Consider the following 18954-nt stretch of genomic DNA (forward strand, 5'->3'; position numbering starts at 1 on the left):
CTTTAATAATAAAAATAAATTGGAAAGCTGTAAAAAATTGTATGCTCTATCTGAATCATGAAATATTTTTTTTTTCATGCCCCTTTAACCCTAGGCCAGTGTGCCTGACTTTTTACCTGGAGCAAAATCCCCACCCCTTGCCCTCCTCTCCAGACGCCAATGTCTTAAAGTTAAGGATAATAAAATGTGTACATATAAAAGAAGCAAATCAGTTTTGACGTGTGTTTTTTACATTAAGAGTTCAAACTGTAGTAACTAAGTAATATTCCCCTTCTTTAGGACCTGGTTTGTGAGCTGCAGAAGTGTCTGAATGCTTCCAATGACAATAACAGTGGTTTCCCACCAAGCAAGAAACTCAGGCTTGAGGTAACAAATGATTGTGAACACGAAGGTGAAAGCGAAGCAGTGAAAAACCCACAGGCAGAGATGAGGAATGACTCTCAGTTTACAAGAACCTGTAACCTGTGCTTAGGGATTCTCCAACACCTCTGTGACTCTCAGTTTGTAAAAAAGGTAATATATGAACTGCATTTGTATTGCGCTGCTTTATTTCAAGCAACTTAAAGGGACACTCAATCAAAATTAAACTTTCATTATTCAGATAGAGCATGCCATTTTAAATAACTTTCCAATTTACTTCCTTTAACAAAATGTGCACAGTCTTTTTATATTTAAAAGTTTTGAGTCACCAGCTCCTACTGAGCATGTGCAAGAATAAGTGTGTATGCATTTTTGAATGGCTGATGGCTGTCACATGGTATGTGTATGCATTTGTGATTGGCTGATGTCTGTCACATGGTACAGGGGGAGTGGAAAAAGACAACTTTTAAAATTGTCAGAAAAAAAAATCTACTACTTATTCGAAGTTCAGACTAAGTGCTATTGCATTGTCTTGTTATCTTGCATTTGTTGATTATGCAAATCCACTGTGTTGACTGGTCCTTTAAAGGAACATTAAAGTCTTTTTTCTTTGTTATGTCTAAAAGGAACTTTTTTTTTTTTTTTTTGCTTGTGAGGTGTGTCACTGTGGAAGTTTAATATTATGAGCCAGTGGACAATCTGTCCCACAGAATAAGATGTGCAAAACACAAACTGTTCCTATTGGTTTCAAAATCAACTTTATACTTTTTTTTCCCCCCATGTAGACAATGTGTACATAGTGCCTTTTCATATAGTGTACATGATAGAATGTGTTCAAAAGGACATGAAAGTCAAAATAATACTTTCATGAACATAGTTTTTAATCCTGAATATGTACCGGGGGTAGTGGCATTCTGGTCTATTTGGTGCCTGATTTATTTGTGTGAAAGTGCTGTATTTACACAGATCTTTGCGTATTGCACTTTTATATTAATAAATCTGGCACTAAAAATTCCTGACTTCCACTACCCATGGGCCGTATTTGGTATTCTTTTATAAAAGAATAGACAAATGTACATGTCTAGAAAATATAGCTATAGTTTACTAGTCAGGTGTTAAAAGTTACTAGCCCAGAGAGAAAAATTACTAGTCTACTCAATGTTACAGATATTATTATTATTATAATTTATTTGTAGAGCGCCAACAGATTCCGCAGCGCTATAAACATAGGCGGTATACAAGGTAACATTTAAAGGGATCAAATGGGTAAAGGGCCCTGTCGAGAGTCGCACTGTTGCAGTCAGCTATTATGAAGGTGATCTACAAACAGTTGGGCTCTTCGACTTACATGCTAAGGGGGTTCATGGCGGATAGTAATAGAGGATAGGAACTGATATTAGGGAAGATTAGTGTACGTTATATGCATCACTGCACAATAGAGTCTTTAGGGAGCGTTTTAAGCTTTTAAAGCTAGGGTAGAGTCTTGTGGAGCAAGTCAGAGAGTTCCACAAGATGGGAGCCAGTCTTAAGAAGTCCTGTAAGCGGGAGTTAGAGGAGGAGAGTAGGTGGTCATGAGCAGAGCGAAGGGGACGGGAGGGAGAGTATCTGGAGACAAGGTCTGGGATATAGAGGGGAGCAGTGCAGTTGAGGGCTTTGTATGTCAGAGTCAGAATTTTGTGTTTAATCCTAGAGGCGAGAGGAAGCCAGTGAAGGGATTGGCAGAGAGGTGCAGCAGATGAAGAGCGATGTGAAGGAAGATGAACCTGGCAGAGGCATTCATAATGGATTGTAAAGGAGCTAGGCGGCAGCTGGGGAGACAAGAAAGGACGGAGTTGCGGTAGTCGAGACGGGAAAGGATGAGAGAGTAGATTAGTTATGTCTTGTGTAAGGAAATGTCTAATTTTAGAGATGTTTTTACGGTGGAAGCTGCAGGATTTAGCACAGATAGGAAAAAGCCACATTTATTACTCATTAACTAGTGGAAAAGTGACATTTTCAAGGCCTGCATATAATGCTCAAGACACTACCTCAAAAATATACCTATTTAATAATAAAAGTAAATTGCAATGTGTCTGAAGCACATACACAGAAGTTTTATCTCAGTGTCCTTTTCATGTTCCTTCAAGCTTTTTAAACAGTGTTTGCTATATGTTACTGCATTTTATGCACAAAAAACCTTGTAAAGTAAAGGTTCAGTCTCTCCCACCAGATCACTGTCTATGTGCAAAGTGGAGTCACAAGTAGTTCTGTAGGAATGTCAATATCCTGTTAGACAAAATGAAATGTTGACATTTGCAGACTTCAGGTGTTGTTTCTATCTTTAGATAATAGAAATGTCAAAACATAGATAGAATTTTAGTTTTAGGTAGACACATTTTTACAATATACTTCCATTAGCAGAAATGCTTCTAGTAAAATGTATTACTGTCTTTCAGCAGCATTCACACACATGCTGTGAGTGCCCATGCACCATTATCCAAACACTAAACCTCATGGAGTCAGGAGTGGCTTGTATGACACAGAGCTAGAATTTAGGGAAGGGCCTAAGTGGGGGTTTAAAACTAGCACTCATTCCTATGCAAATTGTTTAATCATTAAAAGTAAATACTTTATTAAGTCATTTAGTTAAAAAGGAGAATACTAACTCCTTAAAGTACCAATTAAACGAACCATGTGAAATAATCTTAAACTATTATGTTAGAACACCCCCCTGTTTCCTGGCCGATATCAGCAATCCTCGGCGTCAGGTGCCAGGGGTCACTAACAATGTGAATAATTAAAAGTGCAAAATTCACTGTTTAAACAAACGCGTTTCGGCTGTCTTCGCAGCCTTTCTCAATGTGAAAGCGACAAACCGAGGCCTGGGTGCTGCCCCTTTATGTACACATGCCCCACAAAGTAACTATCCTATTACTTCTTAGCAGTTGCTATACGCCCTTAAGATGGCCAATCGTCGTTATGTAAATGTCACTAAGTGGGCGTGTGGTTAGGCCATCCACTGATTGGGTATTGGCTGGTTACGTATCCTGTTACTTTTGACCGTGATTTACACTGTATTCATAGCGATCCAGCCTTAGCTCTTAATATGCCTAAACCTTATAGTACTGAGTACGTCTTGTGTTATATCCGACGTCTTTAGATACTATGATGTGCTTACATGTGGTTACATATGCAACAGTTATGTCTGGTGGATAATGCAGGTGTAATATCCTGTCATATAGAAATAGTCGTGATTCAGTACGACATAGTAATAGGTATATGGGCTAATACAAGATGATTCCATTTGTTAATACTCACGTTGATCAAATAAAAAAGTAAAAAACATTTTTTACAGATTCAAAGTGGCAAATATGTTCACCTTCTTGTGACTAGCAACCAGTGTGCATGGTAATAGGTTAAATAATCCTATATATCACACCAATGATTCGTACAGTATTATCTTAACGGATTAACATCTTTAAACCATAATGTAGTCCGTAATGAATAAACCCCATTCTGTCTGACCCTACACTAACAGACACACTTTAGTGCATAGATGTGGTACTATTTCCACAGAAAGTATGGTATAGTAATATGATATTAATGTGGCCATATCTTGTGTACGGGCAGCATTTGTTAGTGGTGAGACTTATAATTTGTATATTTAGTCCCTTAGAGTAGCCATAAATAGCCATGTTTTGAAAATCCTGGTTTGAGGGCATATATGCAGAATTAGGTTGCTCATCCATAAACCCATCATAGTTCTTATACAATTAGAGAGGAAATATTAAACTCAAAATGAGAGTTAGAGCTGTATCTACATATTCTGCAACCTTACCCATTATTAGCACTAATAAATTATATCTTGGTTTTAGGTGATTTTTTAAGTCACTGTTGTAAAATGTTGGTATGGTGAAACCAAGTTATTTCATTTATTCTCAAAAAATTATTATTATTATTATTATTATTAACCAATGCAAGTTAAACTGACTTGTGCTATTAGAATAAATGTACCCTCAGTGTTATATTCTCAATGTATATAGAGAAAGAGAGGTTCTAGTCCAATATGTGAGTTTGAATCGCAATTGTTCTTGGATATTTGTACTACTCATTAATGCATATATACAGAAATTATATTATTACACCACTCAAAGATACATCAAAGTTATATCAACGTTAAAGTGTTCCTTTGCAAGTGATATATACACTCCTTTACAGATAGAATCAATAGTTGTTTGCTTCATTCATTCCGTTGGGCATAACGGTGTTAAAGGGACAGTCAACACCAGATAATCCCTTAATTACCAATTCCCCAGTTTTGCATAACCAACACAGTTATAATTATACACGTTTTACCTCTGTAATTACCTTGTATCTAAGCCTCAGCAGACTGCCCCCTTATTTCAGTTATTTTGACAGACTTGCATTTTAGCCAATCAGAGCTGTCTCCATGGTAAATTTATGTGCATGAGCTCAATGTTATCTATATGAAACACGTGAATTAATGCCCTCTAGTGGTGAAAAACTATCAAAATGCATTTAGATTAGAGGCGGCCTTCAAGGTTTAAGAAATTAGCATATGAACCTCCTAGATTTAGCTTTCAACTAAGAATACCAAGAGAACAAGGCAAAATTGGTGATAAAAGTAAATTGGAAAGTTGTTTAAAATTACATGCCCTATTTGAAACATGAGAGTTTTTTTTTGGACTTGACTGTCCCTTTAAGTTTAAAGATCCAATTAGTCTCTTTTTGTAGTAAAGTTTTTTCACAATTACAACCTCTGATCCCTGGCTTTACTCGTTCTACACCCCAACATTTAAAAGATGTTGTTGTACCTGTATGGAATTTGTGGAAATGCCTAGCTACTATCTGTTTCCCTTTGTCTAAGTCATTTTGAACATTACGAATATTACTCAAATGTTCTGTTATCCTGATACCCAGTTTACGTGTAGTCATACCTACATAAAGAATATTACAGGAACAGGATAAACAGTATATACCATTGTTGCTCTGACAATTAATGTGGGTTTTGATTTTCCAGTTTTTCTCGAACCTGTCAGTGATAGCTTCCTTTTTAATCATAAATTGGCATGTTTTACAATGTCCACACGGGATAGAGCCTTTGTAAATATTTTTTTTGTTTTCTTCCTATTCCTATCAAAGTGGCTTGTAGTCAGGTTATCAGTTAGCTCTTCTGAATGTTAATGATGGTCTGTCAGTGTTTGTAATTTTTCATCACTTTTGAGAATGTGCCAATGTTTATTGACAATAGACGTAAATTTCTTACTTTGGCAATTATATGTGGATATAAATATCAGAGAATTGGATTCTGATATAGCTTGCTCTTTTGGTTTAAGGAGTTCAGACCTGTTCTTCACCATCGCCTTTTGGTAGGCTCTGGCCAGGAGTTTCTTTGAATAGCCACGTTTTAATAGTCTGTCCCTTAACTCTAGGGCTGATTTCCTGAATGATTCTAAATTAGTACAGTTTCTTCTGATTCTTAGGTATTCCACATATGGAAGACCTCTAACAGTCGAGGGGTGATGATGACTACTAGCATGTAGTATGTTATTTGTGGCTGTTGGTTTCCTATATGCCTCAGTAGTCAGTTGGTCATCTTGTTTATAAATAGTTAAATCTAGGAATTCTACCTTTTCTGTACTTATGTTGTAAGTCAGGAAAAGCCTGAAAGGATTTGTATATAATGGTTTGACAAAATCTCCCAATAGTTCCACTGTACCCTCCCATACGAATAGATTATCGTCTATATACCTAGACCAGTGGGTGACATATTGAGTGTAGTTCCTAAGAGAATCATGGAACACTACCATTTCTTCCCACCAGCCTAGGTATATATTCGCATAAGTCGGTGCACATGAAGTGCCCATGGCAGTGCCACAGATTTGCAAGAACAATTTGTCATTGAAGACAAAGTAATTATGGGTAAGAATAAACTTCAAGAGTTTTATAATGAATTATTTTATTTCCGTACATAATTCTGCTTCTTTTTCAAAGAAATGTGCAATTGCTTTAATCCCCCATTCAGTCTGTATACTTGTATACACAATGACTCAACGTCACAAGTAACAAGTATAGAATTCTGGTTCATCTGGATATTCTAGATATTGTTTAGTATATGCATTGTGTCTCTCGTATAGGAGGGGAGATCTTCCACTATATTTCTTAGTCTGGCATCAACATATTTGCTAGCCCTTTCCATTAAAGACCCAATCCCTGAGACGATAGGTCTCCCCGTGGGGCAAGAAATATTTTTGTGGATCTTTGGTAAAAGATATAAAGTGGCTACTTTTGGATTGTTTACAGAAAGAAATGTAAGTTCTTTTTTGTCAATAACATTCTTAGAAAGAGCAGTATTAATCCGACTGTTGTAGTTCTCAAGAAAGTTTTCTGTAGGATTCCCCAATAGTCTTTTATAACATATAGAGTTATTCAACTGTCTTGCGGCCTCATCTATATACATAGTTGTGGGCCATATCACTACATTTCCCCCTTTGTCACTATTTTTTATTTGTACGTCCATCCCGCTAGATAATTCCCTAATAGCCTCTGTTTCTGACTTAGACAAACTAGACTCTGTACCTTGTCTAGATGCATTCATAGTCAGTATATCATTACAGACTAGGTTCTGGAATGTAACTGCTTGGGGGGATAAATTGGGATTTTGGTTTCAGTATTTTGCGCCAGCTGTTATTAGTTGGTTCATTTACTCTATCATCATTGTCACCTAAAAGGGTGATTAGGTCGTTCAAAGCTGTTAAATGAGTTGGAGAGTATTGGGGTCCTTTGTATTAGAGAAATACTTTCTCAATAATATTTTTCTGACAAATAGGTGTATATCTTTGATTGCCTCAAATTTATCTATTTGGTTGGTCGGTACAAAGGACAGACCTTTTTTTAATGGAGAAATATGTGCTGATGTTAGTGTTTTTTCTGATAGATTAATAATGTTAAGGTTCATGGTTTCTTTGTTAACATCATTTATTTCTTTTTGTGGGATTGTGTTTTCTGGCTGAATCGTACCTTTCGCCTTATGCAAGGTTGTATTCCCTCTTCCCCTCCTAGTCCTACGCCTAAAGTGGTACAGCCTAAATTAATGTGTGGTTTGGTCTTTTTGTTTAGTATGGGCTTGGGAATTTGTTCGCCTTCAGAGAGTTCACCATCGGTGGAATCATATTCTTTGTCTGTACAGTCAGAATCTGGGTATTTATTAGTACTATTGCTCCAAGAATATACCTTCCCCTGAGCATAATCTGTTAGATCCCTGTCAATTTTTCTCTCTTTTTTATCTGAGATAAATTTTGCAAATGTTTCTACCTACGTTTAGTTTTATTGTACGATTTTTGGAAATCCTCCCTGAATTCAAAATGTTTTAAATCCTCACTGATTTTGGTGATTTCCTGAGTCGCTTCTTTAAGTTTATCAGTTTTATGTTCTACAAGATATCCAATTAGTTTTAAGGAGCATTCAGTAAGTGCTCCCTCCCATTTAGTCTTAAGCTCCGGTTTTAAGTCATAGAATGACGGGAACATTTTCAGGCGTAAGCCTCTTGGTATCACAATATTTTTGTGATAGAAATCATACATGCCTATGTTCCACTGTCCCTTAATGAGTTTTTTCCGGATTTTCTTAAGGTCTTCTAACGGTTGTATCCATTCCCCTAAAGTATCACCTTCAGTAGTATTTTTATTTCTTAGATCAGAAGTTAGATTTTTAATATCATCTCACCATTTTTGCATTTCTGCACTTAGATCAAAAGAAGTCATTGTGGATACAACTGTGCTCAAGTAATAAGGAAAATGGAGAAGCTTGAATGCTGCTCCAAGACTAGAATTAATATAGAGATTATGTTACTGGCACTAGTCAAAGTAGTAATAGGAATTGATAGAGCAGTGCTTACTACACTGTCCGGTGCTACCCCCAGTATAATATAATCAAAGCTAGAATTTAGGGAAGGACCTAAGTGGGGGTTTAAAACTAGCACTCATTCCTATGCAAATCGTTTGGCTTATGAGCCAGCCCATTTCTGGTTCAGCACCTTTTGTAGCGCTTGCTGATTGGTGGCTAAATGTGGAGCATCTACTTTATATTTGTACTTAAATGGCCAAAGCAAAGAAATAAACATATTCAAGAGAACAAAAAAAATGTAATATTAGAAGTAAATTATTTGTCTATCTGAATCGTAAAAAAAACCATTTGAGTTTCATATTGCTTTAGTGAGCTACTAAAACAACGTAACTCTTGCGAGCAAAATAGGGGAGAGCAGAGTGAGGCTAATAATATGTTATAGGTCATATTATGTCACCAAACATACTCTTTAATCATTGTATAATTATTATTAGGTTAGCAAAGAAAACAGGTCAAGTGTACAGCCTGAACATATAATCATTTCAGATGTACTGAATTGTAGTCCTTCAGGTTAGTTGCGCTCCCCTGGCTGCAGTCACGTCCCTTGAGCAGATATTCAGTGTTGCGGTAGAACTCGAGAGAAGGGTATTATCTATCTTTAAAGAATATCCTCTGATTAGTGCGCAGTACTAATTGTATGTACTATGTAAGAAAATGTGACCAATAGTGTTGTGAATTTGACAATTTTAATATATTGTCTTTGCTTTACAATCTGTTTAACAGAACCCCCCCCTCCAAATAAACGCTCTTTGTTGTTTGTATTTAATTGTTTTTTTTATGGTTTAGCTTATGATCAGCATACAAATTACTTTATGGTTATTAGTTTTTTAAACTCTTTCCCTATATTTATGTGTTGTAACAGAAAACTCATGTGACTAAAGTTGCTTCTAGTGAGAAGATTCACATGCAACAATCAAAACAAGTCTTGACACATTAATTTTGTTGAGTGCTGCAGGATATACAACATTTCTGTAAAGTAAATCTAAGGCAAATAAAAACAGAAAGCAGCATAATTCAGTCTTACAAACTGTTCTTTGAAATATGTGTTTATTTATTCTGTTTGTTGTGCTGGTTCAAAAGGAGATCCTGCCATCGCTCAGACACACTCTAAAAAACATCTTATAGGTATGAAATGTGTTCTATTATTGCAGATATTCCAGAAGATAAACTCTGCGGGGTTTGAGTTCAAAGACTTTGTTTTCTCAATGTCTCTGCCAGCACAGCTATCTGTCAGAGAGGTAAGTGTTTTTATTATGATCTTGCTCCTAATTTGTATAACAGTACTTTAAAGGGACAGTCTACTCCAGAATTTGTATTGTTTAAAAAGATTAATAATCCCTTTATTACCCCTTCCCCAGTTTTGCATAATAAACACGGTTATATTAATATACTTTTATAAATTTTACTTCTGTAATTACTATGTATATAAGCCCCTGCAGACTGCCCTCTTATTTCAGTTCTTTTGACAGACTTGCATTTTACCCAATCAGTGCTGACTCCACAGGAGCGAGCACAATGTTACCTATATGGAACACATGAACTAGCTCTGTCTATCTGGTAAAAACGGTCAAAATGCACTGAGATTAGAGGCGGCCTTATAGGGTTTAGAAATAGCAAATGAGCCTGCCTATGTTTGCTTTCAACAAAGAATATCAAGAGAACAAAGCAAATTTGATGGTAAAAGTAAATTGGAAAGTTTAATTTTGACTAAACTTTAAGTTTTGCAAAAGACATGGACAGTTTTTAGAAGGCTTTAGTAATTTGCCAGTTAGATGATTCTTTTTTTAAAGGGACATTCTAGTAACTTAAGAAATAAAAAATAAAATAAAGCTAAAATATTATCAACAGACTACAATGACTTATTTCACACCATTGTGATGTTATATACTTTTAAAATATTAAAGCTTTCCACTGTCCACAGAAGTAGTCAATTTATGATATGTTGTGTATCAAACACACCATTTAAATGGGCTGCAGCACATGTGTAGTTTGATGTACCCAGTCTATGTAGACTAAGGTGTGTATAAGTAAGCGGGTCAACTGCCAATCATCAGCTGAGCTGTCCTCTCAATGTTGATGGCTCAGCCGTATCCATGACAACAGGAAACCCCTTTCTGTTTCTTCAGTGAAAGTCTTGACATACAGTAGCACAGAGGGCTTTCTAATGTTCATATGCCCAAGCTTACCCCTGAGGCTCAGTAATAGGAAACTGCTGATTTGATCAAGAAATAACCCCCCATTTTTAATGTTTTTTTGAAGTTTGACAATGCAGACTACTTTTTATATAAATTTACTTTTAGTTCTTTTTGTCAACATTTGAAATTGTAATATTAATATTAATGACCAGCAGTAAATTTGCATTAGAAAAACAACACCTTTATCATGTCAGGTTTTATGATTGTAAAAACATTTTATTTTCCAGAATATTAAACCACGTTATCTCAACTTTTTAAAATGTATTACAGTTTTGTTTTATAAACGTTATTCATAAAAAAACAAAAAAATGTTTTTTATATATGGGAAGTCTTCTATGTGAAGAGGGCTTGCAGCGTTCTGCAACGTTATCTAAATGCATTTTTAAGATACATAATATTTATATAATTTATATACAACATATTTAAAGGTGCGTAGAACCTTTAACCCATAAAATAAGGACCTGAAGATGATAAATAAACTTTCCGGCATGGAGAGAAATCACACAATCTTTGGTGGGGTTTTTTAGCATTATATTGCAATTTATGTGTCTCTCCTCCACATCTAGAATCTTTCCTAGCTATGTAAATGCCTTTATGAAATTATTTGAGGGACCTCACACTGCTGACGAGACTCCTTAGATAATCTTGCTACACCAGAGGGCTTTAGATCATTGGGCACAATACCAATACAGCATACTTTATTGCTTATATTCTTCGCTCTAGTTTTAACCAACAGATGGCGGTATAATTTATAAACATATAGCCAACATGGATAATGTCAAATAATCCGCAGCATTCAAAGGAAATTGAAGTCAATTGTCAATATTTTGTATAGATACAAAAGAATATTATTTAGCCATCTCTCTTATAAAAAGGGATATTTGAGACAGCGCCACTAAATAAAAAAAAAGTTCAATAGCATAAAAAATACATTACAAATAAATAGAAAGTGCTAAATAAAAAGGTGATACTTGCACTGGATATATCTCAGTTAGATTCTGGAAGTCACAATAGCATATAAACTGCAACCAGGTGAGCAGGATAAACCGGCTGTTAAATCCTAGACAATCCACTACGCGTTTCAAGGAGACACTCCTCTTCATCAGGTTGCCAGCTGGAGAGGTTTTGATAATCAGACCAATAATTTTAGGCCTTTAGGGATCTTACAGTAAATATTCTTGAGCTGAAAGCTGTTAGCTTGGCACTGAGATTTATCCAATCAATCTAAAACAATTACTGGAAGACAAAAAAACAATCATAACAACGATTATCTGTGCATTTTGTACTGGATATTTTGAAGACAGCACTGAAGATAGCAATGAAATATTTGATCAGTACTGAGGATTAACTTCAGAAATGAAAAAGAAATGTTCATCCTAACTGGGACCTACCTCCGTTAGTGAGTTCTCTCTGGTGGCTCCTTCTTAAGAACATCTAGAAAACTTTCTGAAGTTAGACAGTGTTTCTTCTTCTAATAACTTTCTAATAACCAAGCAGCATTGTGATCAGTGATTTTTTATATTTTTATTGTAGTTATTGTCTTTATTTGTACATGAAACAGGAACTCTTATATGTGCATTCATATTAGAGGAACAAATCCCAAAATCTGGAATTCCAAAAGCCAGAATTATTCCAAAACCCAAACATTTTTATTTGTATTAAATTCTTTTTTTTTATTTTTATTTTTTTCTAAAAACTAACATTTTCCCCCATAATTAAGTTACAAACTTCTCTGCCTGAATCTTTGGTTTGTGTTTTTTGTGTTCTAAAATGCTAATGGTCTATATATTTATTTAAAACAACTGTTGCCTTTCTGATTACAGTACTGCAGTATCTTTATGATGGGACTATGTATGCATGCAAAAGTAATACACATTATATAAAACTACCTTTGTTTCTGAATAAGCTGTATTATTATATGTAAATATTGACTAAATGACATAAGATATTCCTGTTTACACTTGGTCCCCATTTACAGATGCAAATATACAAATATTACAAAATCCGAACTATATCGAAATCCAAGCCTTTTGCGTCCCCAAGCAGTTTGGATAAAGGGTTTTCTACCCGTATTACTAGATAGCAAGATACAGCTACACAATGAGAGCACAGCTATGTCAGCTTGTGAATGTTCTTAAATATATACCAAGAGAATAATATTGTGTGAGTAAGATGTAATTTCCTTCTTAAACTCATTATATACTTCCATGAGTTAATTTAAATAAATTTAACACTCAAAAACACCATGCAAAAGATTATTTATTGATTTTAAAATGTTTAACACAAACCAATAACAAATACAGTACATTTGTGTAAAGTAGAGAACCATTAGTGACTTTAACAGGAAGAATATCGAGGAGCCAACCACCCTAATTTTTTTTATTTTTTTGTTTTTTTTTTATTGAGGTTTAAAGCAAGGCATACATGGGACAATAAGAAACCCAAACAGAATAATAGTGTCATGTAAACTTCACACAGTATAAACCATAGATACATAGTATGTTTCAAAAATACATTTGAAAAATATAATATGCAGGTAGAATGCCTAGAATTTAGAGGTGTCTCCCAGTTGATACCAGAGGCCACTCTTGGACCCCAGATGTGTGTATAAGAAAAAAACGTAGGAGACTATTGTTAATGGAGGAAACCACTTTTGGGTCTCCAAACAGGAACCTCGGTTTTAATTTTATAAGACTAGATTAATGCTTTAGTAGGTATGTTGATATTCTAATATTACTAATTACATCGCTTTAATGTAAAAATAAGTTAAAGGGAAAGGATTAATGGTATATGAAGCCGCTGTTAGAGATTAAGGGCTTAAGACAAGGGAAGGATTGCAGGGAATAATCTTATGAGTTGTCTAGTCTATCAGTGCAGATATTGAAGTAATCCCATCTGTTTTAGATATAGAGCAGTGGAGTATTGCTTATTCAGAGTATAGAGGGAGCAAACCGGGTATTATCATATAAAGATAAAAGGCAGCTGCATGGATTCTAGAACAACATTTGATATGGGCAAGTGAGTCTTATAGCATCCCTTTAACACATAAACCCATAACAGTTAGATGGATTACAGGGGATAACCCTTAGGCTATACAATCTATCTGCTCGGCAGTCACAGTAATCCCCTCCAATTTGGAAATAGAGCAGTGAAAAATCACAGTTTAAAGGGAGCAAACTGGGTAATAGCATACATAAACAAAAGGCAGCTTTATGAATTTTAGAACGCTATTTGATGTGTGTAAACCAGTCCTATGACACCTCTTTAACATATAAACTTATAACTGTAAAATCTATCTGGTTAAGTCATCTGGAAGTGTAAGGATTTCCCCACATCCTCTAAAAAGATTATGGGACAGTGCAACTAAGAAAACTGATGGGAGAATAGATAAATTAGGGTATAATCTGCAAAGGTTAGGTTGCAGCTCGCTGACTATAAACATGCTGACTCAGCATAGCGCACATACATTACTATATGTATTAATATGAGAGTAGCTCCGCAGAGGAGGAAATAACAAAAGTAAAGTGAGCTCCCACCTTGATATTATTTTAGGATATACATAGTGCTCTGTCCCGTCTCGGCCGCCGACAAGACAGCACACCAAACAGCAACCCTATAGGGCAAGAATCATATAATAGGGAGCCACTAAGAGCATTCTTAACTATAAACTGTACAGTCATACGGCAGCGCAGCAGGGAAAAAGGAGAAGTGTGATTACTGTAATTGTGGAATAGCGACGTAAATATTAACTATATCTGTATAACACTGACAAACATAATATTTAACAAGTCTGAACTTAAATAACATTGGCAATGCTATTAAAAATACACACACATATATATAAGTCTTGCGATCGGCCTGCCAAGATGAAAAAAGAAAACATAAGCAAATAAACAATAATGGCAACACAGGGCTGGTGAACGCAGATATCGGGAGGGAAATCCCCTGTTGGCTGCAAGGGAGATGAACAGTCACAGTTCCTTTGTATTTTTTATTTCCCTCCCTCCTCTCTCTCCAACGAAGCTCACCATCTCCATAAAAGTTAAAGCGGAGGATGGTAAGAACACTTGGTCAAAAGTCCTATTTACCCAACTCCTGTTTTCAAATGATAGGCTCCAGGTGAGGTGGTAAAGTCTGGTAATAGGGACTAGAAGGTAGCAACTTGCCAGTGTCTCCGGCGAATTCTGATGTCCCCAAGTCAACAAAATTAACTGCCCTTAGACCAGTCACGGAGGCTGGATTCTTTAAAACAAAAAGGGTATCACTCCATGAAGTGGGGAGAGTACTGCGTCTTACTTCAAGAGCCTTCGTTAGCACTGTTGCAATCTCAAAGAGATCTAAAACAGGGTAAGTCTCTGAAACAGGAGCGTGATCTCCAGTATGACTTGCCTGCAGCTTCGAGTGCGTTCGCTCCTCTCCTCCTCGAGATGGGTGATCGTTCATGCATAGCTCTTTTGAGTGGTCTAGCTTACTGTAATCTTTTGCGGTCACCTGGATCTGTTTGTTTATCTGACCTGGTAGCTCCTCTCTTTGTGGCTTGCATACAGTTATGGTACTCAGAGCTGTAGATACGCTGTCCGCAAGACGTTGAAAATGTTGATCTAGTAAGTGCGCCATGGCAACAACTAAATCTCTTGTGGAGGGCTCCATAATGTAGAAGATGGTAGGGAAATCCCCCAATCCTTCAAGAAATATAGCGGCAATAAGTAGCGAGATATATGTTTAAAGCACACTCAGTGCTGCCTAACGACAGGGCCAAGACGCCCTGCCGGGGGGTATAGTAGAGGCCAAGGTCTTGAAATGGCTCCGGGCGCCGATGCTAGCAGCTATTCCAATAATTATGTGTACAAAAGGTGCGGCTTTCAGAATATAGAACAACTTCTATAAAAAGTCATATAAATTAAGCAGCTAAAAGGAGATTTTTCAAGATAAGTAAAGAAAAGCTGTGGGAGCATGCAGCTATGCGACTGATCATGGCCGCTGCCCGGAAGTTCCCCCCAACCACCCTAATTTTAGGAGACCAAAAAGGGTTTTTATAAAAGCAGAACTAAATAGAAGCAAGAACTAAAAATTCAGAGCCATTGTGGGATTGTCACGCCTTATATAATATATAACAGGACCTCCAGGGGTCAGTATCAACATGGCAATATTGTAATACAGCTGCACAAAAATAGCCCCCAAAAATGTTTAAATAGACATGTGCAATGACAAAATATTTTTTATATATATATATATATGTGTGTGTATGTATATATATATATATCTCAAATAAATACTCTGTAGTCCATAATATGCCCAAAAAGTAAATGTATTATGGATTTCGAAATACATAACGTTAAGGCCCTCCAAGGAGCCTTTCTCAGGGTGTGCAATGACAAAATATTTTATATATATATATATATATATATATATATATGAATGTACAAGGGAATAACAGCGCTCACAGCGCAGAGAAGGAGCAGTGCTGGGGGTGATCGGCAGCAACAGACAGTCTGCGTCCGGAGATCAGCGCTTCTGGATGGGAAGTTAATGGTTTGCTTTTAAGGAGGGTCTCAGGAAAGGTTTCCAAGGTATATCTGCCGATGAGAAAGTGCATACCAAGACTTCATACTCCAAGAGGTGACGGGCACATCCACACACGTATCCTGGGAGATAATCATTGGAAGAAAAAAATCTCTACATACTCCAAGAGGTGGATGAAAGTCTAGAAGCATACATGGGCATTCCGGACCAACCAATTACAAGGAACTGAGCATCCCTTCCAGTGCGGCAACTTACCTCATATGATTGAGGTAAATTCTGGTAAGGGAATTCACTGCATTTAAAGATCACTATATGGATCTTCTTTGACTTCTTATATATATTTAAGAAACTTTGGTCTTTAACATTCAGACACTGTTGATATTGTATTAACATACATATCAATGTCACATCACTCTGTTTATATAAGGACTTGTGAGCGCTGTTATTCCCTTGTACATTCATTCTAACTTTTACATCATCGGGTTTAACCCCTTTGAGGTCTTAGTCCCTAACAGCTGCCATCTATTTCCTTTCCCCTGACTAGCGCATTTTGTGAGTACCGCTCGTTCTCTGGTCAGGGCTCCTGAACTGTAACATTCTACTTGTTTGCTCCCATATATATATATATATATATATATATATATATATATATATATATATATATATATATATAGGATCCAAAGAGAGCACTCGCCATAAATTAAAGAATATATTTAAAGTGTTGTAAACATTTTCGAGGAGTGACCCCGTCATCAGACAGATAAAGAAAGAAAAAAAAAAATCCACGGCATTGCATTGAATACAAATTCAAGACATGCATTCACAGGCTGTTTTTATTTTTTTTCAATGGACTGTTTATTTTAATGTTTTTATAGAAGGTGGTATTGAGTATAGTAGATGTTTATGCTCTATAAACTATAGGACATTTTTTAAATATTGTCTTGTATTCGGATAATTACTATTAGAGGAGACGTCCTCAATATAAGCATTTTTGTTTTGTTTTATTATTATCCGCCATATTGGATAACCTATTTTAGGTTTTATTAAATGTTATATATGCTATATTGGTAATACGAGTCAGACTATAATTTTTTTTATAACTTTTTCTAACCTAGTAGCACCTTACTCAGAGTTTAACCTTTAGCTTTCTAGTACTTTCTAGCACTATTGCATTTTGTAAACATCACAAAGAGGATAAGGCATGGTCAATCTAAAGAAAATGTTGGGCTTCTGGTCGATCAGTTTTACCTGTTTCAAGGGCCTGTCTAACATTGGATCTGTGTACTGCCGTTCTTTCTTTAAAGATGCTTTCAATTTTAGCTATATATGATAACCCACATGGACATTAAATTAGATATACAATAAACTTAGCCTCACAATGAAATGGGAATTTGATATCGTAATTCGTACCAGTACTACCATGTTTCCCAAAATTAAACTATTGCAAGTCAAATAAACCTATTAACCCCTAAACCTCCGGCCCCCCACATCGTCGCCACTAAATAAACCGATTAACCCCTAAACCGCCAACCCACCACATTGCAAAACACTAAATTAAACTATTAACCTCTAAACCCCACTTTAAATTAAAATTACAATATAACTATCTTAAAATAAATAAAAACTTACCTGTGAAATAAAAATAAACCTAACATTAAACTATAAATTAAACTAACTACTATTCTAATAAAATAAAAAAATACTACCAATTAAAAACCTAAATTACAAATTTTAAAAAAACCTAACACTACGAAAAAAATAAAAAAATCTAAAATTACAAAAAATGTTAAACACTAAATTATGAAAAATAAAAAAACACTAAGCTTACAAAAACTAATAAACAAAATTATCAAAAATAAAAACAATTACACCTAATCTAATAGCCCTATAAAAATAACCCCCGCAAAATAAAAACACCCCCTAACCTACAATGCACTAACAATAGCCCTTAAAAGGCCTTTTTGTAGGGCATTGCCCTAAGTTAAATGGTTCTTTTCCCTGTACAAAAATACAAAGTCCACCCAACAGTAAACCCCACCACCCAACCAACCCCCCAAAATAAAAAAACCTAACTCTAAAAAATCCTAAACTACCCATTGCCCCTAAAGGGGCATTTGTATGGGCATTGCCCTTAAAAGGGCATACAGCTATTTTACAAGTGTCCATCCCTAATTTAAAAACCCCCCTAACACTAGCCTCAGAGTATCTACTCACGGTTCCTGAAGTCCGGAAATCCTGGAAGTGGATCCTATCCTGCGCGGGGCGTCCTCTTCATACGGTCACCGCCGTACACTGAAGTTGAATGAAAGGTAGCCGTTTCAAAATGGCGTACCTTGCATTCCTATTGGCTGATTTGATGCTTCAAATTCAAATCAGCCAATAGGATGATAGCTACTGAAATCCTATTGGCTGTTCAAATCAATCAAGCCAATAGAAATGCAAGGTACACCATTTTGAAACGGTTACTTTAGAGTTAGGTTTTTTTATTTTAGGGAGGTTGGTTGGAGGGTGGGTTTTACTGTTGGGGGGACTTTGTATTTTTTTTACAGGTAAAAGAGCTGTTTAACTTAGATCAATGCCCTACAAAAGGCCTTTTTAACTGCTATTGATAGTTTATTGTAGGTTAGGCAGTGTTTTTATTTGGGGGGCTTTTTTATTTTTATAGGGTTATTAGATTAGGTGCAATTGTTTTTATTTTTGATAATTTTGTTTATTATTTTTTGTAAGCTTAGTGTTTTTTATTTTTCGTAATTTAGTGTTTATTATTTTTTGTAATTTTTTTTGTAATGTTAGGTTTTTTTAAATTTGTAATTTAGGTTTTTAATTGGTAGTATTTTTTTATTTTATTAGAATATTAATGTTAGGTTAATTTGTAGTTTATTTTTATTTCACAGGTAAGTTTTTATTTATTTAAAGATAATTATATTGTTATTTAAAGTTAGGGGGTGTTAGGTTTAGGGGTTAATAGTGT

General features: G+C 35.6%; 1 protein-coding gene across 1 annotated transcript in view; it reads left to right on the forward strand.

The window, feature by feature from the left end:
- LOC128643341 (tRNA pseudouridine synthase Pus10-like) overlaps positions 1 to 14174 on the forward strand; it is a 30066-nt gene extending 15892 nt beyond the window's left edge. Inside the window, exons 3-5 of the mRNA XM_053696272.1 lie at positions 280 to 513; positions 9417 to 9503; positions 14013 to 14174. Of these exons, the coding sequence (XP_053552247.1) occupies positions 280 to 513; positions 9417 to 9503; positions 14013 to 14174 (483 nt within the window). The remainder of the gene's footprint in view (positions 1 to 279; positions 514 to 9416; positions 9504 to 14012) is intronic.
- Positions 14175 to 18954: the final 4780 nt, after the last annotated feature.

Source organism: Bombina bombina, unplaced genomic scaffold (assembly GCF_027579735.1).
Source record: "Bombina bombina isolate aBomBom1 unplaced genomic scaffold, aBomBom1.pri scaffold_421, whole genome shotgun sequence".
Taxonomy (NCBI): domain Eukaryota; kingdom Metazoa; phylum Chordata; class Amphibia; order Anura; family Bombinatoridae; genus Bombina; species Bombina bombina.